This window comes from Chelmon rostratus, chromosome 13 (assembly GCF_017976325.1).
Source record: "Chelmon rostratus isolate fCheRos1 chromosome 13, fCheRos1.pri, whole genome shotgun sequence".
Taxonomy (NCBI): Eukaryota; Metazoa; Chordata; class Actinopteri; order Chaetodontiformes; family Chaetodontidae; genus Chelmon; species Chelmon rostratus.
In genome coordinates, this window is record NC_055670.1 from 835,956 (window position 1) to 854,944 (window position 18,989).

The following is an 18,989-nucleotide window of genomic DNA, read 5'->3' on the forward strand; positions in this document are numbered from 1 at the left end:
GCCAAAATGGCATCCATGGGAGAGTTCCCGGGCGAAAACCACTGCTGGCACAAAAGAACACAAAGGCTCATCTCACATTTGCCAAAAAGCATCTTGATGATCCTCAAGACTTTTGGAGAAACATTCTGTGGACTGATGAGTCAAAAACTGAACTTTTTGGAAGGTGTGCAGCCTGTTACAGCTGGCGTAAAAATGGCACAGCATTTGATAAAAAGAACATGATGCCAACAGTAAAGCATGGTGGTGGCAGTGTGATGGTCTGGGGCTGCTTTGCTGCCTCGGGACCAGGACAACTTGCTGTGATTGACGGAAAAATTAATTCGCAAACGCTTGATTTCAGTTATTGCTGCCAAAGGTGGCACAACTCGCTATTAGGTTCAGGGGGCAATTACTTTTTCACACGGGGCCAGACAGGTTTGGATTTTTTTTTTGCCTTAATAAATTGAATCATCATTTAGAAACTGCATTTCATATATCCTTGCGTTGTCTCTGTGTGATATTAAAATTGGTTTGATATTAGGTAACACTCCAGGGAGGGGCTGAGGGTCTGAGTGGGAGGACGGGTGGGTCAGGGTTTTTTTTTTTGTGTTTTTTGTTTTGTTTTCCTCTCTTTTCTTCTCTTCAACTTCTTTCTGTTTATGTTCTATGTTCATATTATAATGTGAGAACCATTTCCTTTTTTTAAAAAAAAACAACAAAAACAAATGATGAATAGCCCTCCTCACTGTTGTTCACACTGTATGTGATAAAAAAAAAAAAAAAAGAAGAGAAAATGCTTTTCTGGCTGCCATGTACCATGATGCTACTCTTCACAATAAAAATATTTGAAACAAAAAAAATTGGTTTGATGATCTGAAACCTTTGTGTGTTATAAATATGCAAAAAACACAGAAATCGGGAAGGGGGCAAATACTTTTTCGCGGCACTGTATTTAATTTGAGGGAGTCTTGCTTCTGTTGATACCTTTGAATGAACTAGTGCCTCTGTTAGTTGTATATATAACACAAAATATGATAAACATCATCTAACACAATTTGACTGTCATTTGCCATGCTAAATTGTATGTAATATTCTAAAATAATTACATTTATGGTGTTTCACCTTATCTTAAAAATGGACTTAGATGGGCAATAGGGGTTCAAACAAAACCAAAAGTGACTTTTTTTGTTCAAACATATATGGAGAGCTATTTGGGGTTTGGTTTGTAAGAGTACTAAGTATTGGAGGAGCAAGGGCCAGACTATGATTAGTGACAACCCACTGTACTAACCTTGCTTTTTATTTACGATAAAAGTACAAAAATGATAAGGAAAATGAAAATTTGAAGAAAAAATCTAAATGCCAACATTCTGCAATGCGTTGAGGGTATTCTACTTTCTTATTTTTGTATTTATGTGCAGACTAACACATCTTAACTTACATCTGTGTTGCTCTGTGGAGTTGTACAGCACAGCAGATCTGTTTTTCTGTCCTCTCTCACTTATCCATTCATTTTGTGTTGTTACGGCTCAAATTGAGTTTACACCATACTTTTCCACTAAATCCACCTCCTCCTCTACTGTTCTCTCCCTCTGCCTGACCACTGCCCACTGCCACACTCCTCTTCCCCTCTTCTGTCTGAATACTCCTCTTCCTCACAACTTTTGCTGTGCAACATGCTGCCTTTGTGGGTGTTCCTGTGGCACATCTCCACCATCTCCACGACCTACGTTTATCTGTTCCACTTGAGTATCTCCAATCTGTCACGCCCCTTGTCACAGTGTCCTGTATCAGCTCATCCTGCATGGTATCACCCCAGTGCTCCATATGAACATCTACACAAGCTTCATCATCCTCACTTGGGTGGCCCTCAACCAGCACAATACGGATGACTAAATTTCACATTAATGTGAGTACATATTACTCTTTACTGATTTATAACAGCTTGTGTGACTACATAGAACACAGAACGAGAAGTTTCCTTCTCTTCTTCCTCTAGCTGAAGAACTGCCTTTTGCTTCTGGAGATGGAGATAAGTCATGAAAGTGTTTTGTAGCTGGCATTTTTTTAATTTGAAAGAAGACTAGGGTCATACTCACAAACAGTCTGAGCATCCTCTCAGAGAACTAAGTTAGCCTTAAGATTTATAGCAAGGCGTCGAAGTTACGAGTGAGCAAGGAAGGGACAAACTTTTACTGCAGTGAGGAGGTGTGGTTGACCTTGAACTCTTAAAAAGTGTCAAAAATGACTGAATAAAAATGCACTCTAGATGACAACCATGTGTGATGAATCTTAAATTTCAGTCTCTATTAAGACATGGTACAATTATGAATTCTATTTTACATAATCACCAGTTGAATCTCTGTTGCATAAACTGTAAGCTATACTTCATAATACCCTATCAAATGTCTGAAAACACTGGCCTACTTGCACAGTAACCTGTTCAAAAGATGATGGTTGTTATATTTATGTGTTTACATTTATTCACCATGATGCTAATTTCAGTAAGTCATCTATTTGACAGGCCTATTAATGGGGGTCTCAAACCCTATCCCTGCCCTGTCTAATCCATAGTGTTTCATTAACCTAGTGGAAATTGCTTACAATTTCATCACAAAGAGCACGTTTTTGAACTAGGGAGCTCTATGAATATGACCCCTGATGTTTAAAATTCCTAATGTGCTGGTAGGTAAGATGCACTCAGGCTGATTCTAGCCCAAGACTTTTCTATCATAATGAAAAAAATCTTTTGCAATGTTATATCATCTAAGGGAATAAAAACCCATGTCATGTCACAAGTATACATGGAGAGAACGTTTGTTGAGCACCTATCATGTGCAACAGCAGGTTATGAATATTTGATTTTTATGTGGCATAAACCTTGTTCAGTAATTCTGCAGAAATTATTGATGAGCGATTGCTGAGTGTGTTCTGGTGTTGTGAAGAACTTGTGTGAGACAAGAAGACAGCGTTCTATGAAGTGTGGCTCCTGCAGGCTTTTCAGGCTAAAGCAGACAGCCAAGAGAATCAAACAATGTCTACTTGTCTATTTGCATCTTTACCCACATTTTTATTTAACAGTGTCCCTTACTGCCTTATCTTTGATTGACATTCAATTTTGGCATATTTTAGGAGAGGGTTATTTTGTCACCTGAAAATCAAATCTTAAAGAATTTTCCCCAAACACATTGCAGAGGAGGTCACAGTATTTTCACTAGTGTCACTAATGTCGGCAAAGCTCTCTCTCAGGCTGCATTCAACCCCACCTTGCTGGGTGACAGATATTTGAGATAGCCTTTATGTTTTTATCAATTCAGAGCTTCTCTCCACTCAATTATGACAGCTGGTTAGAAAGTGAAAATTGATCAGATACATTTTAGTGAGTGTCTCTGACTGTAAAACTGTAGAAATGATGATGAAGTCACCCAAGTAACCTGTGGTCGCTTAATTGAAGGCATTTTTCAGTTATTTGCTAAATCAAATTCCTTACTGAAAGATTGCAACTGCTATCCACATAATTCTCCCAGTTGTTCAGCTTCATTACAAATGACAATAGCCCGCATCACAGAGTATTACTTAAAGCTCTGTGTATTTTTTGTGTGCACATGTGAGAACGTATGTATGCCTGCATTCATCTGTTCATGTGAAAAAGGCAGGAGTCTCCCTAGAGACAGCGTTTGTTCCAATGGTTGTCTGTTGTTGTCAGAGGCACACACACTGACTCATTATAGCCTCTGTTTGCTCACGCAAAAGGCTCAGACATGAAAGATCATCGCTACCAGCACTCTCTGGAGGTGTGAGGCTGTTAGTCATGTGCCAACCAACAAACAGCAAAGAGCACTTTTAAAAGTCATCAGTCTTTCAATAATAATAATGATGTTTTTTCTGATGTATACCTCATACACAAAACTAAATGCATATGAAAATATGCAAATGTGTGTGTGTGTGTGTGTGTGTGTGTGTGTGCATAATGGAAAAGAAGCCCTACTCAACATTAATGTTACACAAGAGGACCTCTTGTTTCTTAGTTTCATTAGTTACACCAAGTCTAAGTTTTACTGTGGCTTGCTGAAGTAGGGTTGTGCACCTAGACAAATATATCGGCTATAGGCGACTGGCTGAGTCCATCGTCAGATGGTTTTTCTGGGCAATTAATTTAATAGTCTGCCTCCGAGTGAGAGCCACTGTACAGCAAAAGACTGTTCAGTGAGCCCAGCAGCACAAAAAGGCCAGCAATGGCGGAGAGAGGCAGCAGGGAAAAACAGCATGTAGAGCCAGAATATTTCCACAACATCACTGAATGAAGGGCTTCTTTTGACCAATCAGAGTTGGTGATTGTTGGAAGAGTGGAAGAACAGACACTTTTGGTCAGTTTTACTTTGTTTCTGTTAACAAATCAATACAGCTAGTCTTAGTTCAGTTAAAGAAAGAATGAATTTAGAAGGTGTACAGTTTATTTATTCATTAGACTAAAAAGGACGCCAGTGCCGAGCAGCTAAAACTAGACTAATGTGCTCTCTACATATACTCCACATTTTCATCTATCTGTATCTTTAATGCCATCCTCACCTTAGCAAAGACATCAAGACAAGTAAAAACATGACAGTGCCACAGGAGCAATCCATTACTTTATCAGAAATGAGGTGATATTAAACTGGCATGCTCTTGTAGGTCTATAAATATTAAGGTCTAATAACAACAATTTAATTTCACTAATTATTAGTGGCTTTTTCCATGAAATTTTGAATAGAATTAAAAATCCTTCTCCTTACATACAAAGCCTTAAATGGTCAGGCACCATTCTATCTTAAAGAGCTCATAGTAACCTATTACCCCAGTAGAACATTGCGATCCCAGAATGCAGGCTTAGTGATGGTTCCTAAAGTCTCTAAAACCAGAATGGGAGCCAGAGCCTTTAGTTATGAAGCTCCTCTCTTGTGGAACCATCTTCCAGTCTTGGTCTGGGAGGCAGACATCCCCTTTACATTTAAGAGGAGGCTTAAAACTTTCCTTTTTGATAAAGCTTACACTTAGGGCTGGCTCAGGCTTGCCTTGGACCAGCCCCTAGTTATGCTGCTGAAGGATTAGACTGTTAGTGACTCCTCTGTTCTTCTTCTCTCTCTCCATCTGAATGTATTCCTGTCCTACCAGGCAGAAAGGAAAGGAAGTTTTTCCTCGCCACTATCACCAAATGCTTGCTCATGAGGGAACTGTTGGGTCTCTGTAGATAAAGACTTGGTCTGTACCTGCTCTATATGGAAAGTGTCCTCAGACAACTTCTGTTGTAATTTGGCGCTCTGTAAATACAACTGAACTGAAGTGAATTATTGCAATGTAACAGTCAGTGCTGACTTCACACTCAAAGCCATGATCAGATGGTGCAACAGATTGTTGATGAATGCATCTGTGGCATCTGACTAACTATGGTCTGGATGTTGTCAGTCTGCCTGTCGTTGAACACATTTTTTCCAATTGCATATGTGCAGTGTATATACCGTACAATTATTAGTGACGCATCTCAGGACAGCATATGCAAAGCACAGAAATCGCATAACACATGTAACAAAGGACTATCGGGCAGTGGGAATCTTGGACAATGACAAAACCACAATATGAACAGAGATGACTGTCCAACCCATGAAGCTGTGTCTGACACAAAGGTACACAAACACAAAGGTATAATTGTGGCATTAAACATGGACAACTATGACAAGGTTAAAACCAACAGAATGTATATAAATGTATGCAGACCTTTGTGAATGACTGTGTGGCATGCTGTGTGTGTGTGTGTGTGTGTGTGTGTGCGTGTGTGACTGTGAAACCTCAATGTCAGAATTTCATGGCTAACACCTCAAAGCCCAATGGATGTCATTAAAGAATCACAGTGCTCAATGCTGCTAAAAGTCCTCTGAGTGGATCACAAAGAGGTGCAAGTGGACCATGGCCATTTCACCATGTAAAAACAGCTGACATTGAAGTGTTCACTGGGGAAATGAGTTGTCTCTCCATCTGTCTCACTTGTACCTATTCATATGTACAATGTGACATTTGCTCTGCAGCTGCGCTGGACAAAGACAAGAGGAGGGACTGAAATGTGAGCACACAGACAAATTCATCTAATTATCTTTGTGACTCGTACTGGGTGCATGTAGGTGAGGGGAGGTTTTATTTTGTTTCTGTCTAATTTGACATGAAAGTGACATCCCCAGTAAGAGATTTCGGGTAAAACCGAGTCAAACACATTTGACTAGGTTATTGCCATAAACAGAAGCATACTAAAGTTTTGGCACCCCTGGTCAAAATATCTGTTACTGTGAATAGTTAAGTATATAGAAGATGGATTGATCTCCAAAAGTAATAAAGTTGAAGATGAAAAATCCACATTTTAAGCAATATTTTTGATCACCCCTGAAGATTGCTGAATTACTGAAGAAAAGGCACGCTGAAGCTAGTTTGAAATTTGCTACACAACATTTGGAGAAGCCTGTAGATTATATGGAGAATGCAGGATGGTCAGAGGAGACAGAAATCGGCAACAATAAATTGAAGGCGAACATTCAGATTCAAATTATTGAGGGGATGGAGCCATGTACCGGGATATTCTTGAGAAGAATCTGTTGCCATCTACCAGGACTATGAGGATGAGACGTGGGTTTGTTATGTTGAGAATTGGGTTCAGTACCTTATGCTCGGGCTTGTAGCAGGACAACGATCCAAAACATACTGCAAAGGAGACTGCCAACTGTTTCCGGAGGAAGAAAATAAAAGTGCTGGAATGGCCCAGTCAACTGCAATACTTAAACCCAATAAGAAGCAAGTGAAAAATGACCTGATTTCCAAAAGGCGTGAAGTTAAAGATGACACATTGTTTTTCAACATTTTCACAATAATGAGTGTATCTAAAATTGTACAATTTTAGACTGTAAAAAGGAAAGGAGAACCATCCAAAACTTGGCATCCAAAGAGATTTGTGCTCTCAGATAACTTTTACCAAGGTCTCTGAAACTGATGAGCTTGATAGTGCTACAGCTTGTTCATAATCATTGGTGATTGAGGGAATGCCAGAGTGTGCAAAGCTGTCATCAAAGCAAAATGTGGCTACTTTGAAGAATCTAAAATATAAAACATACATCATTCCATATGGGTTCCTTTATAGTTTTGATGTCTTCAGTATGAATCTACAATTTAGAAAGTAATAAAAATAAAGAAAAAACATTGATTGAGAAGGTGTGTCCAAACGTTTGACCTGCAGTGTACACTTTTAAACAACTGGGAATTTGTCAACAGAGAAGCTACGTTTATCTTTATTGTAGAGATATGATCAGAACAACAACAGCTTAAATTTTGACACTGCAACATTTATAGGCACATGCACAAGTTTAACCGCAGTATAAAAAGAGTCTATCTCTAACATGTCAAGTGGAAATGCCACTAGATGATATGAATACTGATGTTTGTACAAAAGTTTCTGTCTTCCTGCAGAGATATTATGTTATGTCCTGGGAAGCGTAAGCATTAAGTTCACAGAAGTAATGTCTGCTGCTTCTTCTGTTCAGAGCATCTGACAGGAGATTCATTCACCTTAGTATACCTATATACAGCGTGACTCTATATTCTTTTATGTTTGTATCAAAAGTTTTGCTGTGTTTATGGATTCCTTGGATTGCTCAACACAATGTCAGGATTTATGCCTTGCAGATCAAATATTCAGCATCACTTCAACTTCAAAATGTATGTTATAGCACAAACACTGGGTGTGAAAACAGGCTTAGAAAAGAAGGTTCACCTTCCGACTGTGCACTGATGCTGGCTTTCAGTGCTCAAACCAGTCCAGATAAACTAATTCTATTATTTTGTGGTGCATTAGCATGCACACTGTCTGTAGCAATGACACTGCCAAAGGTAAACACAGATGTACAGAAATAGACACATAAACACACAAGTGCTGCTGTCACTAGTGTAGGTCTGTGGTGAAGTGAGGAGGAAGATAAATACTTCATACATACTTCAAACATCATAGTGAATTATGAACATCGGGATTTAAATGAATTCTATGACTATCATGCATGAAAAGATGCAGCACACTCAAGCTGATCCATATTCAGTAAGGACAACTTTGTTGCTAAAGCACTGCATGTGTGCATGTGTGCATGTACTATTTTGTGTGTCTGTTATTATTCTGCATTGTATTTCAAAACGACCCAAGGAAGAAGAGCTGCTATGTCACAACAGCGAACTGGGATCCACATACACAAATAACATTTCATCAGTATCTGGAGTGAGGCTTCTATTGCATTTGGTGTGATTGTTAAATACAGCCTTGTTGCTTAAAATTTGCTTGACAATAGATGGAACATGGCTAGTGACTAAAGAGATTAATTACCAAAGTAGTTGTTCTTTAATCTTATGTCATCTCTAGGGGAAACAGCTCAGCATTGCTGGCATGCCACAAAGGAGGTTATGGTGGATAAGTTTTGTTTACAGACCCAAGGATCTCCTTTCAACCCCTCAGAACAAAACCATATCGCTAGCATTAAACAGAGTGGAGGAGTCATCCACTCACAGGAAAGAGCAGGTTTAGCACAACATAGAGATGTACAACAGAGGTCTGATGGAACGACCGGGCCAAAAGGAAACATGGCAAATGGTAACGAAAAACTCTACAGAATGATTATGAGCTTTTCTTCCCTGGAGAAGGTGACATCAAAAGAACTGGAAGCATCACCAAGGTGACCAACTCTTTCTCTCACTACAGACTCATCACACAATCACATACCTACTCCGAGTCCTGCCGACCACCCTTTATAAGATAATTATTATTTACACTAGTGGATACAACAGGGAGGAAAGAGAAGAAACCCTGATCAGTGGTCATCACCACACCAAGGATGCATGCTCAGTGTTCACTGAGGACATTAACAGCAAATGCCTTTTTGCAATATTTTCATCCCATGTTACTCTTGTTGTCTCTTGTTGCATGCTTTTGTCTCTTTTTTGTCTCTTTTCATTCTACGCTTCTGCCAAATCTGGAGCCAATTGCAACCTTGTTCTTTTTTCTTTCTTTTTTTCTTCTTTCTCTGCCATGAAAGCACCAAAAGACGTATTATTCAACTGAACTAAACAGAACTGCTTGAAAAATGAGAGCAGTACGGGTGGAAAATGAATGACATACAGTAAGAAATAACTGTGTGATGGAGTGCGTACAGTGATCTGTGCAGCTTTTTTGCTGTTAACAAGACATATGATTCATCTTGTCAGAGTAGTCTACATGCTGGTGCTACATCACATTGAGACAATCACTATGTTTTTAATGCAGAGACTGGTCCATATTAAAAATTGCAGAGAGCACAAAAGCCTGAGTTCAGTGGTTTTAGTCTGAGATGCGCACACAGCTCCAACATCACAAACCAACCTTTGTGTATTTTCCTTCTTTTACTTGTGTGTAGTATCACATCTATAATAATCTACTGAAACGTCCATCAACATATGGCTATTAACCTAACTCAGGCCTGAATCAGATTGATGTCTGAATCTTACAATAGTGTTGTTCAGGTGTCACTGAATGTATTGGGGATTTCACAGAAACATCGGTACTGTTCTGTTTTGTTGTCCACATCTAGCTATGTATCACACAGCAGCTGAGTCAATTAAGTCTAGAGAGGCAAAACTTATAATATGCATTATGAGTCTCTTGGAAAAGGCAATAAAGTACATAAAAAAGCAAGTACTGCAATGAAGATCTGTGAATATCATATAAAATCCATTTAACACATCACAGAGGCTACTGAGTGAATTGTGTTTTGGGATGCTTGTTTGTGAATGTGGAGAGCAGGGACGGCTGGTATAAATGGGCTAACAGGGCTCAGCCCTCCCAAGTTAGCACACAAAACATGAGAAAATTATTTCTTAAATAACTTCCTACAGGTTGTTTTGAATTTAGGTGAAACCAAAGGTAGCAACAGCACCAATCAGTCAAAAGAAAAACATAGAATATCTGTAAATGGGCTTATTTTTTACAGCCTCAGCACGTGCAGTCCGCTTTCATGCATTTCATGCTTGTAAGTGATTGACAGGTGTCATGTCACGCCCCCGTGATTTACTGATCATTTGTGCTAACTTCAGTCAGCCCGCAGGCCGCTGACTTTTGTGAGGTGAGCTGATTGTGATGTACAGTAACGCAGAGTTAAATTCGGCTTTGTCACTTTTGAGGATGCTGAAGGAGAAAAACTTCAGAGCACTTTTTCTCTGAAATGAACACAAATAGCCATCACAACTCCGATGACATCGGCAGAGTCAGAGAGGTGTTTCAGTACGCTAAAGAGGATTAAATCGTTTCTCTGAAGTACCATGGGCCAGGACAGATTGAATGCACTTGCCATGCTGTCTATCGAGAGGAACTACATCTAAAAATCACCAGACTTCAATGACATGGTGATCAACCTGTTTGCATCCCAGAAAGGCCGTCAATGTGAGCTTCTTTTCAAAAAGGTAGACCCATGTAGACATGTGTTGAAGGACTGTGACACGTTGTTGTAGCTGAGGTTATCTGTTGTACTGAAGGCGTGTTTGACACTGCAAGTCGCCAAACAGCTGGAATAAAACAGCTGCAGCAGGATATCTGTGGGCAGTCCGCCGACTGCCCACAGAGTTGGAACACATTTTGTAGTGTGTATCTGTGTGTGTGTGTGTGTGTGTGTGTGTGTGTGTGTGTGTGTGAGAGAGAGAAAGAGAGAGAGAGAGAGAGAGAGGGAGATGATGTAGAGCAGTAACAAAGTATAGTGTACCTGTAATTGATGTAACTGTGTATCATAGGTGATGTTGCTTTTGCAGCCATGCTAACTATTTTATCAGTATTATGCATTTGATAGCCCGCCCACCAAATTTCACCACCAGCCGCCACTGGTGGAGAGTGTGACGAAGGAGACAAGAGATGGTACTTTGAATACAAAGCCTTAATTGAGGTTTGTTTCCTGGAACCAGGCTATCTTTACTCATTATAAAAGTTGGTTAAAACCTGATGACACAATACTTACCTGCAGCAGACACAAATACTGATGTGCAAGGTCTGGATGCGATGGTGAGGAAGCAGCTTTTATAATTGGAAGAAACAGGCTGTCAGTGGCTATGGGTGCTCTCTGTCTCTGTCCAAAGTCATTCCTTTTGTTAAAACTGTCTCAACTGCATATACTCTATGTCCCTCTTGAAGCCACAGTCACTTTGCAGTTTCAATTAAGTATGGTTGGAACAAAAGAAGGAAATAAAGTGGGTCAGACATACCTTGACATCTCGGTGGATGACATTGTTGTCGTGGCAATAGCGTAGTGCCTCAAGGATCTGTCTCATGTAGTGACTAAGAAAAAGACATTGGACAGTTACAGTTGTGTCACAATAAAGTGTTTTTTACATTTAAGTAATAGTTGCAAATACAGTATTAATACAGAGCACAAAAATAAAAACAGCATGAGAGAGCATCTTAAGGAAGAAAATCAAAAACCTTACCTGGCCACTGCTTCGCTGTAGACAAAGCCAGCATCTGCCCTCTTCACAATCTCAAAACACAGGTCTGCTCCATCCATACTGATAAAGACAGAGATTGAATGAGGGGCACAGACAGAGAGGATCAGTGTAGCCTAAACCTCAGGGCAGGAATCAGGGTAAGACAGATCACACTTATTAAAACTTTAACACTGTGCTTCTCTGTGATTGGTTGTGAAGGTGAAATGGGAGACACAGGTCAGAAGAGAAGCTGTAATTATGTCTTGTCTCTATGGGTTGAGGTAGAAACAGCTGTATCACCACAGCTGCCAATACTGAAGCTGGTATAATGAAAACAATTTAATATTAGGCCAAGTAAGTAAGTTAAGGAAATTTGATATTTTTGTAGGTACTTTGAAATAAGCTTGAGAGGGCAATTTTCACTTTCCAAGAACATTATTAAGAAATCTTATTTTTGGTCAGTAAATTATGTACTATATGGAGAGGCCCACAGTTAACTCCACTCATATCCCACAGATACTCCACTGGAGGGAGCTAATTTGGTCACAGGTAATTCTTTAAAAAAAGAAATCTGATGCATTAGATTTAAACTCCACACTGAATAAATGCTGTCTAAACCAAAGTCCATTTGTTATCTGACACTAAATTAGATCAGATCCAGTGGGTCTTAAATTTGTTTTCAATTTAATGGACAGAAAATAGAGAAAAAAAGTCGATATATTTGCAGATTCCTCTACTTTAACGAATCAAAATGATTGTAAATTACCAAACAAAATCAGCTAATCTTTCAATACATTTTGTTAGTGTATGTGTCAAAGCAACTTTAAGTTTTAAAACTGTGGGTAAACATGTTCTTTTCAAAAGAATATGGAAGACTTTCAGAGAGATAAGAACATTTGCACAAAGTCATGCAATTCTAAAATATTAACTTCAGGAGTCTCCAGGAGGACAAGTTGTTGTTTAATGCCTTTGCATTCATCAAATCCCCAGCAACAATGACAGCCCAGTCTCAGCCCAGTTAAAACTGTGTTCAGTCTCAACAGAGGACAGACTTTTAAGCAATGGCTACTAGGCCCTTGCGCCCGTGTGCACACACACACATGCACGTACACATGCACGCATGCATGCACGCACACACACACAGTTATGTTTCAGTCATTAAGCTATAGCCGAGTCTGTCTATTATAATATAACAATATAATAATGGCTCTGCTCCCATTCTTACCCAAATTAGTGAAACCTTCTCTTTAGTTTTACTAAGCCTCGGCACAAATTAAGCAGGGCTGATATGGCTGCGCACATTACTGCAGTGCATCCATATTTCCTCTGCTCCTATCACCTCATGACACTCAGCCGGGAGGGAGACATATGAAGCTGTCCACAATTATCTAAGGAAACAGGAGTTTGATAACAGATGGGGACCAAAACCATGAAAATCCCTTAAATGGAGCTTGCTTGCATTTCCTTGAAAGTTTTCTACTCTGCATCAGGCCAGAACTGATAGAACCGAACGAAACCTGAGCACTTGCCTATTCAGCGATAACAGAACAGAATTAAATGATAAAGGAATTAGTTCTGGAAGAGGGGGAAAGATGAAGGCAGGGAGGATCTCAGGGAAGCTGCAGCTTTGAGAAAGGCTGGAGGTAGGTTAAACTGGTATATATACACACACACACACACACACACACACACACACACACACACACACACACGTACACACGTACACACGTACACACATACAGTCAGGTCCATAATTATTAGGACATCAACACAATTCTCATCTTTTTGGCTCTAAACACCACCACAATGGCGCTTCACAGTGCAGATGGACAATGACCTGAAGCACGCTGTGAAAGCAACCAAAGAGTTTTTTAAAGCAAAGAAAAGAAAAGAAGTGGGATAGCCAAATCAATCATCAGACCTGAATCCGATTGAGCATTTCACTTGCTGAAAAAAAAAGACAAAACTGAAGGGAAAATGCCCCAAGAACCAGCAGGAACTGAAGACAGTTGCAGTAGAGGCCTGGCAAAGTATCACCAGGGATGAAACCTAGCTTCTGGTGATGTCTATATGTTCCAGACTTCCAGACCTGTTATGTTCAATCCTGTTGAATGGAATCTTTGCCAAGGAGAGACTTACAATTCGAAAACCATGTAAAGCATCCCATCTGAGCTGTATGTCTCCAGCAGCTCCACAATGTGGGGGTGCTTCAGCATGTGGCAGATGCTGGCCTCCCTCTTTAGATCTAAAATACAAACACAGGAAGGAAAAGAGAGAAAGAGAGATGAGCATTAATGACTATGTAGTTCAATATTATAGACAGAACATATGATTAGCCCTATTTTTCTACAACTGAGGATAGACTGAATCTCTTAAATTGCAAAAAATGAGATAATATGTGTACCACATATGCAGGAGGAATATTTTTTTTAAACCAAAGACTACTAGTGTTGGAGACCTGGAAATACATTAATCAATTGAATACAGTAAACCTCTGACCCTCATTTGACATAACACCCAGTGGATAAACACTGTTTCACTCACCTGTTTCACCTGTCATCACACAATACAGTGAGGTGAAAGAGGTGAGTAAAACCAGCATTTACAGCTTATTAAACAGAAAACACAGGGGAGGCCATTTTATTCATATGATTTTTCATATTTCTTCTCTCAAAGTGCCATTTCCAATGTACTCCAGTCACTGCTAACCATACTGTTGGTCTGGAAAGGGCTGCAAATTGTCATTCGCTGTAAGTGAGGGCAATGACCAGAAAATTTGGTTCAGATCTAAAATTAAGCATTTCTTTTCTGCATTAATCTCTGTAAATACCTTAATCACATGATGACACTGTCTTTGATGGTAAACAACAAATATATTTTTATTGTGTGAACAAATCCATTATTTGGGGGCATACATCCTATGTCTTAGATCAGTACCAATCTATGGTGCAGACACTGTATGTAATGTATTGAACCACCAAACCCCTAATGTACCCATTTAACACACAGTGTGCAGTCGTTGTTCACCTGCCAGCTGCAGGTGGCCCAGATGTTTTGTATGAGGCTTTAGTATAGGAGCTAAGAAGACAACCTAAGAAGAACCCTGACAGATTTGACCTTTCTAAAACTGCCAAGCATCTTTCTTATTTAGCTGAAGTTCTGATAGCATGCCACATGTTGAAAGAAACCTCTACACTCTAAACACTCTGCTGTTTTCCCCACCAATTTAAGTAGTTGAACCATGCTTTCCCAGCTCTACACCTCTGCATTTCAGACAATCCTGCCTGCCTTGGCTTCGTGTAGCTTAGCTCTTATTGTTAGCTGAAAAGAAAATGGAAAATGCATAGCACAGCATAAGATTCTCACTCCTAAAAAAACACGACTGGATGACTGTGTCATATGCAAATTAGCAATAAGTCTCTGCTATCCTTTGTTTCAAGTGATGTTTCTTTGTATCTTTCCCATTATTTTAGATCATCTTACTGCTGCTTAGCAATAAGTGTCACTTTAATTGGTTACTAAAGAAGAGGGGGGTTAATGGAGGTGGTTACTGAAGCTGAAAAAAACAATGCAGACTGGCTGATTAGAGAAATCACTGGCGGGTCACACTAGACTGTGAGAGAAGCAAGCTGGTTCAACCAATTCTCCAGTTGTTTTAGCTATATAATTCAACCATAGATTACCTTTCTCATTCAACCGTTTCTTCACTACTTTTATATATTTAAATCATTTATCCCCCCTTGAATCACCCCTTGTATTAATTATTTGCTCCCAGTTTGTGTGTCTGCATGTGCCATCTGACCCAGATCCCCATTAGGGAAGATGGCCTTGTGGGTAACCTGAGCACTAATATGTGATGTGCACTAGCAGGTTTGTTATGGGAAGTGAATCTCTCACTGTGGTGTCCAGCATTTTTCAAACCCAGTTTAGATAAAACCATGCCAACTTCCATATGACGAATGCTGTGTTCGCATGGAAACTGCCCTCACGTGGTTCTCGTGACTCCTCCTCTACAACACTGGTAAACATTAATTCTGAAGGACTATGAGTAACAGTCTGAGTCAAGCATAAAGGCTTCTCTGGTTGTGTCTGTGTTTTTCTTGTGGCTGGCTTGTAAGACAAACAGCCAACAGTGGTGCTGAGTCAGTGGATTGTGAGCTGTAGTTTCTCCTGTAGGCACACCCATCACAGCCAGGCAGGCTGGGTGAATGTCCCGCACCAACCAAGCTTGGAAAAATTACAGTCAGATTAAGAGCAGACCAGGGTAGATGGCGACTGTGAGCAGCCTGGCAGACCAGCCAGCAGGTATCAGTCTGGGTCCAGAGCTGGATCCAAGTGGCCCGACAAGGCTTTCCTCAGACAGAAGTGGGAGTGGTTTCATCTAGACCGGGTTGGAAAAATGATAGATACGACCCGGTGCCAACATGTTGCTACAATCACTGAGAAAAGCTTGCTACATGGGGTGGTTAAGTTGCTTTAGTCAGCCGTTACGTGGCTAGATAAGCATAATAGTAATTGAAAGGCCATGTTATTGTGTATTACTACAGCATCCTCCTGCATTCTTCACAGCAAGGTTGTGTGAGATGCTACATACCAAGGATGAACACTGAGCTAGTTGGTAGATAACTGCAGCAGCGGTGGACATCAAGGATCAATCAAAGAATTGGATGCATCTCTGACACCAGTAGGGAAAAATGCAGTTGCAGACTACTGGTAAGATACGCTGTATTTTTAGTAGGCAGGGGTGAAGAGCAAGAAAAACACTTTTAAGAAAAATAATTTTCTCGATCCTGCTTTTGATTCTGTTAATCTAAATTGAAAGCTCATTTCCGTTGATTTTCGATTTAGATAGAGTCCTATTAACCACCAACACTGCTGTGAAGTGTGAAGGAAGTCCATGAGGATCCACCCTCTGCAAAGGCTCTAGGATGTCAACATCAACCAGTGTCAACCAGCATCCTCAATCTCTTTTTCGTTATTGGCATTGAGACAGAAGGTTGCTCCAGGAAATCCCTTTCTTACAACTGTAACCACTGTTAAGGATAGTTCAGCCTTCCTTAAATGCAGGGTTAGGGGTTAGGGTTAGTATGCTTTATTTTGATAGAGCCACAGCTGCTTCTTCCTGACCCCCCTCAGGATTGAGCTCATTCAGATCCAAACCTGTATTAAATACCCCCTGCCAAATCGGCACCCCCTACTTGCTTATTCTTAGTTAAGGTGTATTGCCATCCATGAATCAGATAAGGGATCTTCCAAGAGAAGAGAAGACTTAGCCAAGAGAACTTCCTTAGGCATGTCTCTCCTACCATCCACCCTGTCCAACTGCCTTACAGACCTGAGCAGTTTATTGCTAGCTTCAGACTGCTCTTCGCATCGCAGAGGGGTACTTGTCTATCCTCTTTAATGTTATTGCATTGATATTGAACACATTTTTGATGAGGCACACAGCAATGATATTGGCATGATATTCCACAGAAACAATCAGTTTTATTTTTTGTTACTGTAGTAGATCAATGTGTAAGACAATTACTGCTAAGTAAGTAGTTATTTACCTCACGATCTCTTCTACGATGTCTTTGATGAACTATACAAAATTGATTTATTGTAACTTTTCTTACTCAACTTGATTGTCATCTCTATTGTGTACTTAGCTTTGTCCAACAAAGGACAAAAGGGGTAAATATAGATGAAAATACATTTTTATATTGTTTTTGTTTCTTGATTTAAGTGCCTGAGTTTTATATGACACTGAATTCTGTGTTGAGATGAACTATCGTACACTGATGAACAGGCACTTGAGTGAGACCTTTTGTTGTATTGTTATGGAGAGCCCAAGCCAGTCACACCTTCACTATCACAGGAATCTCAGCCACTCTTTATTTTGGTCTTTTTCATTACAATAGCAATCTTAACACTGAAGTGCAAAATGTTCTATCCAAGAAGCCCAGAATTCAATTCACCTTTTGCTTTGTAAAACAAATATTTACTAAGACTATGCAAATCTACTCAGACAGACAGTCTCTCTGATGCCATTCCCCTGGGGTTGACACAGAATACATATCTTGGGTGCTGGTACTCTCAAACTCTCATTTCCTTTCTGAGAACTACCTCACTCAAACCCAGACCATTTATTCAGACTGTTGTTTCCTGTAACCCTGTATATAATCCTGGCCAGAGCTCATTCTGGTTAGAGAGAATCCCACAGCCACAGAATTGGACCTGTTTTTTTTCTTCAACAGTGTAAAACAATAGACATAGAAAGTATAAGCGGTGGACAGAACTTCCAGACCTGAAAAATAACGACAAAGTGACTTAAACGTGCATTCTTTCTAATGCCCAGCAGTTTTACAAGCAAATGACAGTCCAGTTAATCTTAAAGATTGTATTTCATAAACAACAGGGATTTGCTTTTCAGTAAGAACATCTAAACATAGCCCATCCCATAAAGCGTGTTTTCATCCTTCCATTCAATCTCTCAATCCTTTGATCCATTCATTCATATTTTCCAGCAGGTCCCTGCTCATTCTCCTCCAGGCAGCTGTTTTTCTGAGACCTTCGGAAGGTTGAAGCCAATAACAGAAATATACAGAACTGTCTGCTTGAGCACAAGCTCATTTGTTGAAAAGGCAACACCAAACACACTTAACTTCATTACCTTTCAATATTTGTCTCACCTACTGACACAGCCAGGATGTAAAAAACACACAGTCGGATATATATACACAGTATATGGAGGCTAAATATTCCCCATTCCCAATGACATATTCCCTCAGATGGTGTTACTGCTGGTGATTTATGGACAGGAACACTGAATGCAAAAAAAATGGGATAGGACAGCACATAATCACAAACACACTATGATGCTGAGGTACTGTATTGTTCTTCTATGCAGTGACATTTAATTAAGCTCTGACTTTAAGCCATGCGCCACTTGTGCTTCAGTGCTAACATTAAGCTAATCTTGAAGACAAGCACAAGACCTGGGCTAGCTCTAACATGATGCTAAAGCTGCTAAAGCCAGATAAGTGGCTACCTTAAGGGCATTGCAGCCTGCCACATTTTAATGTCATGTGGTGAGCTAATCATGTCTGACACAGTAACTGCTGCTGGAGATTATGAAAGATACTTTATCAAATGAGAAGCAAATCACCACATCAATTTTATTTAGCTCCTGAATAAGAAAAACGGCTGCAGGGATGCCACTTTCATTTTCAAGTTAGGTGGGTGAGTGAGTCAGAGAGAGCCAGACAGGGAGAGAGATGTATTGATCCTGTGGCCAAAGTGTGAGCAACAGAAATAATATAGTGTCATAGAAATGTCTTTCCTTTACATTGAAGAAAAAGAAAACCACTATTCGAATGGATCAGAGAATAACCAAACTGGCAAAGCTCAGCCAATGATCAGCTCCAGGAGGATCAAAGAAGATCTAAGGTTGCCTGTGAGAACTGTAACAATCAGATGACATCTATGTGAAGCCAAGCTACCAGCAAGAAGACCTCGCAAAGTCCCATTGT

At 39.9% G+C, this 18,989-nt stretch overlaps 1 protein-coding gene across 7 annotated transcripts in view; it reads right to left on the minus strand.

Annotated features, from left to right (window-relative positions):
* The window catches only part of caska (calcium/calmodulin-dependent serine protein kinase a), a 133,229-nt gene that overhangs the window by 63,283 nt on the left and 50,957 nt on the right, over window positions 1-18,989 (minus strand). For all 7 annotated transcript variants that reach the window (XM_041951242.1, XM_041951240.1, XM_041951238.1 and 4 more), the window contains exons 3-5: window positions 13,615-13,720; window positions 11,479-11,556; window positions 11,257-11,329 (exon numbers count right to left, since the gene is read on the minus strand). In XM_041951242.1, the coding sequence (XP_041807176.1) occupies window positions 11,257-11,329; window positions 11,479-11,556; window positions 13,615-13,720 (257 nt within the window). The remainder of the gene's footprint in view (window positions 1-11,256; window positions 11,330-11,478; window positions 11,557-13,614; window positions 13,721-18,989) is intronic.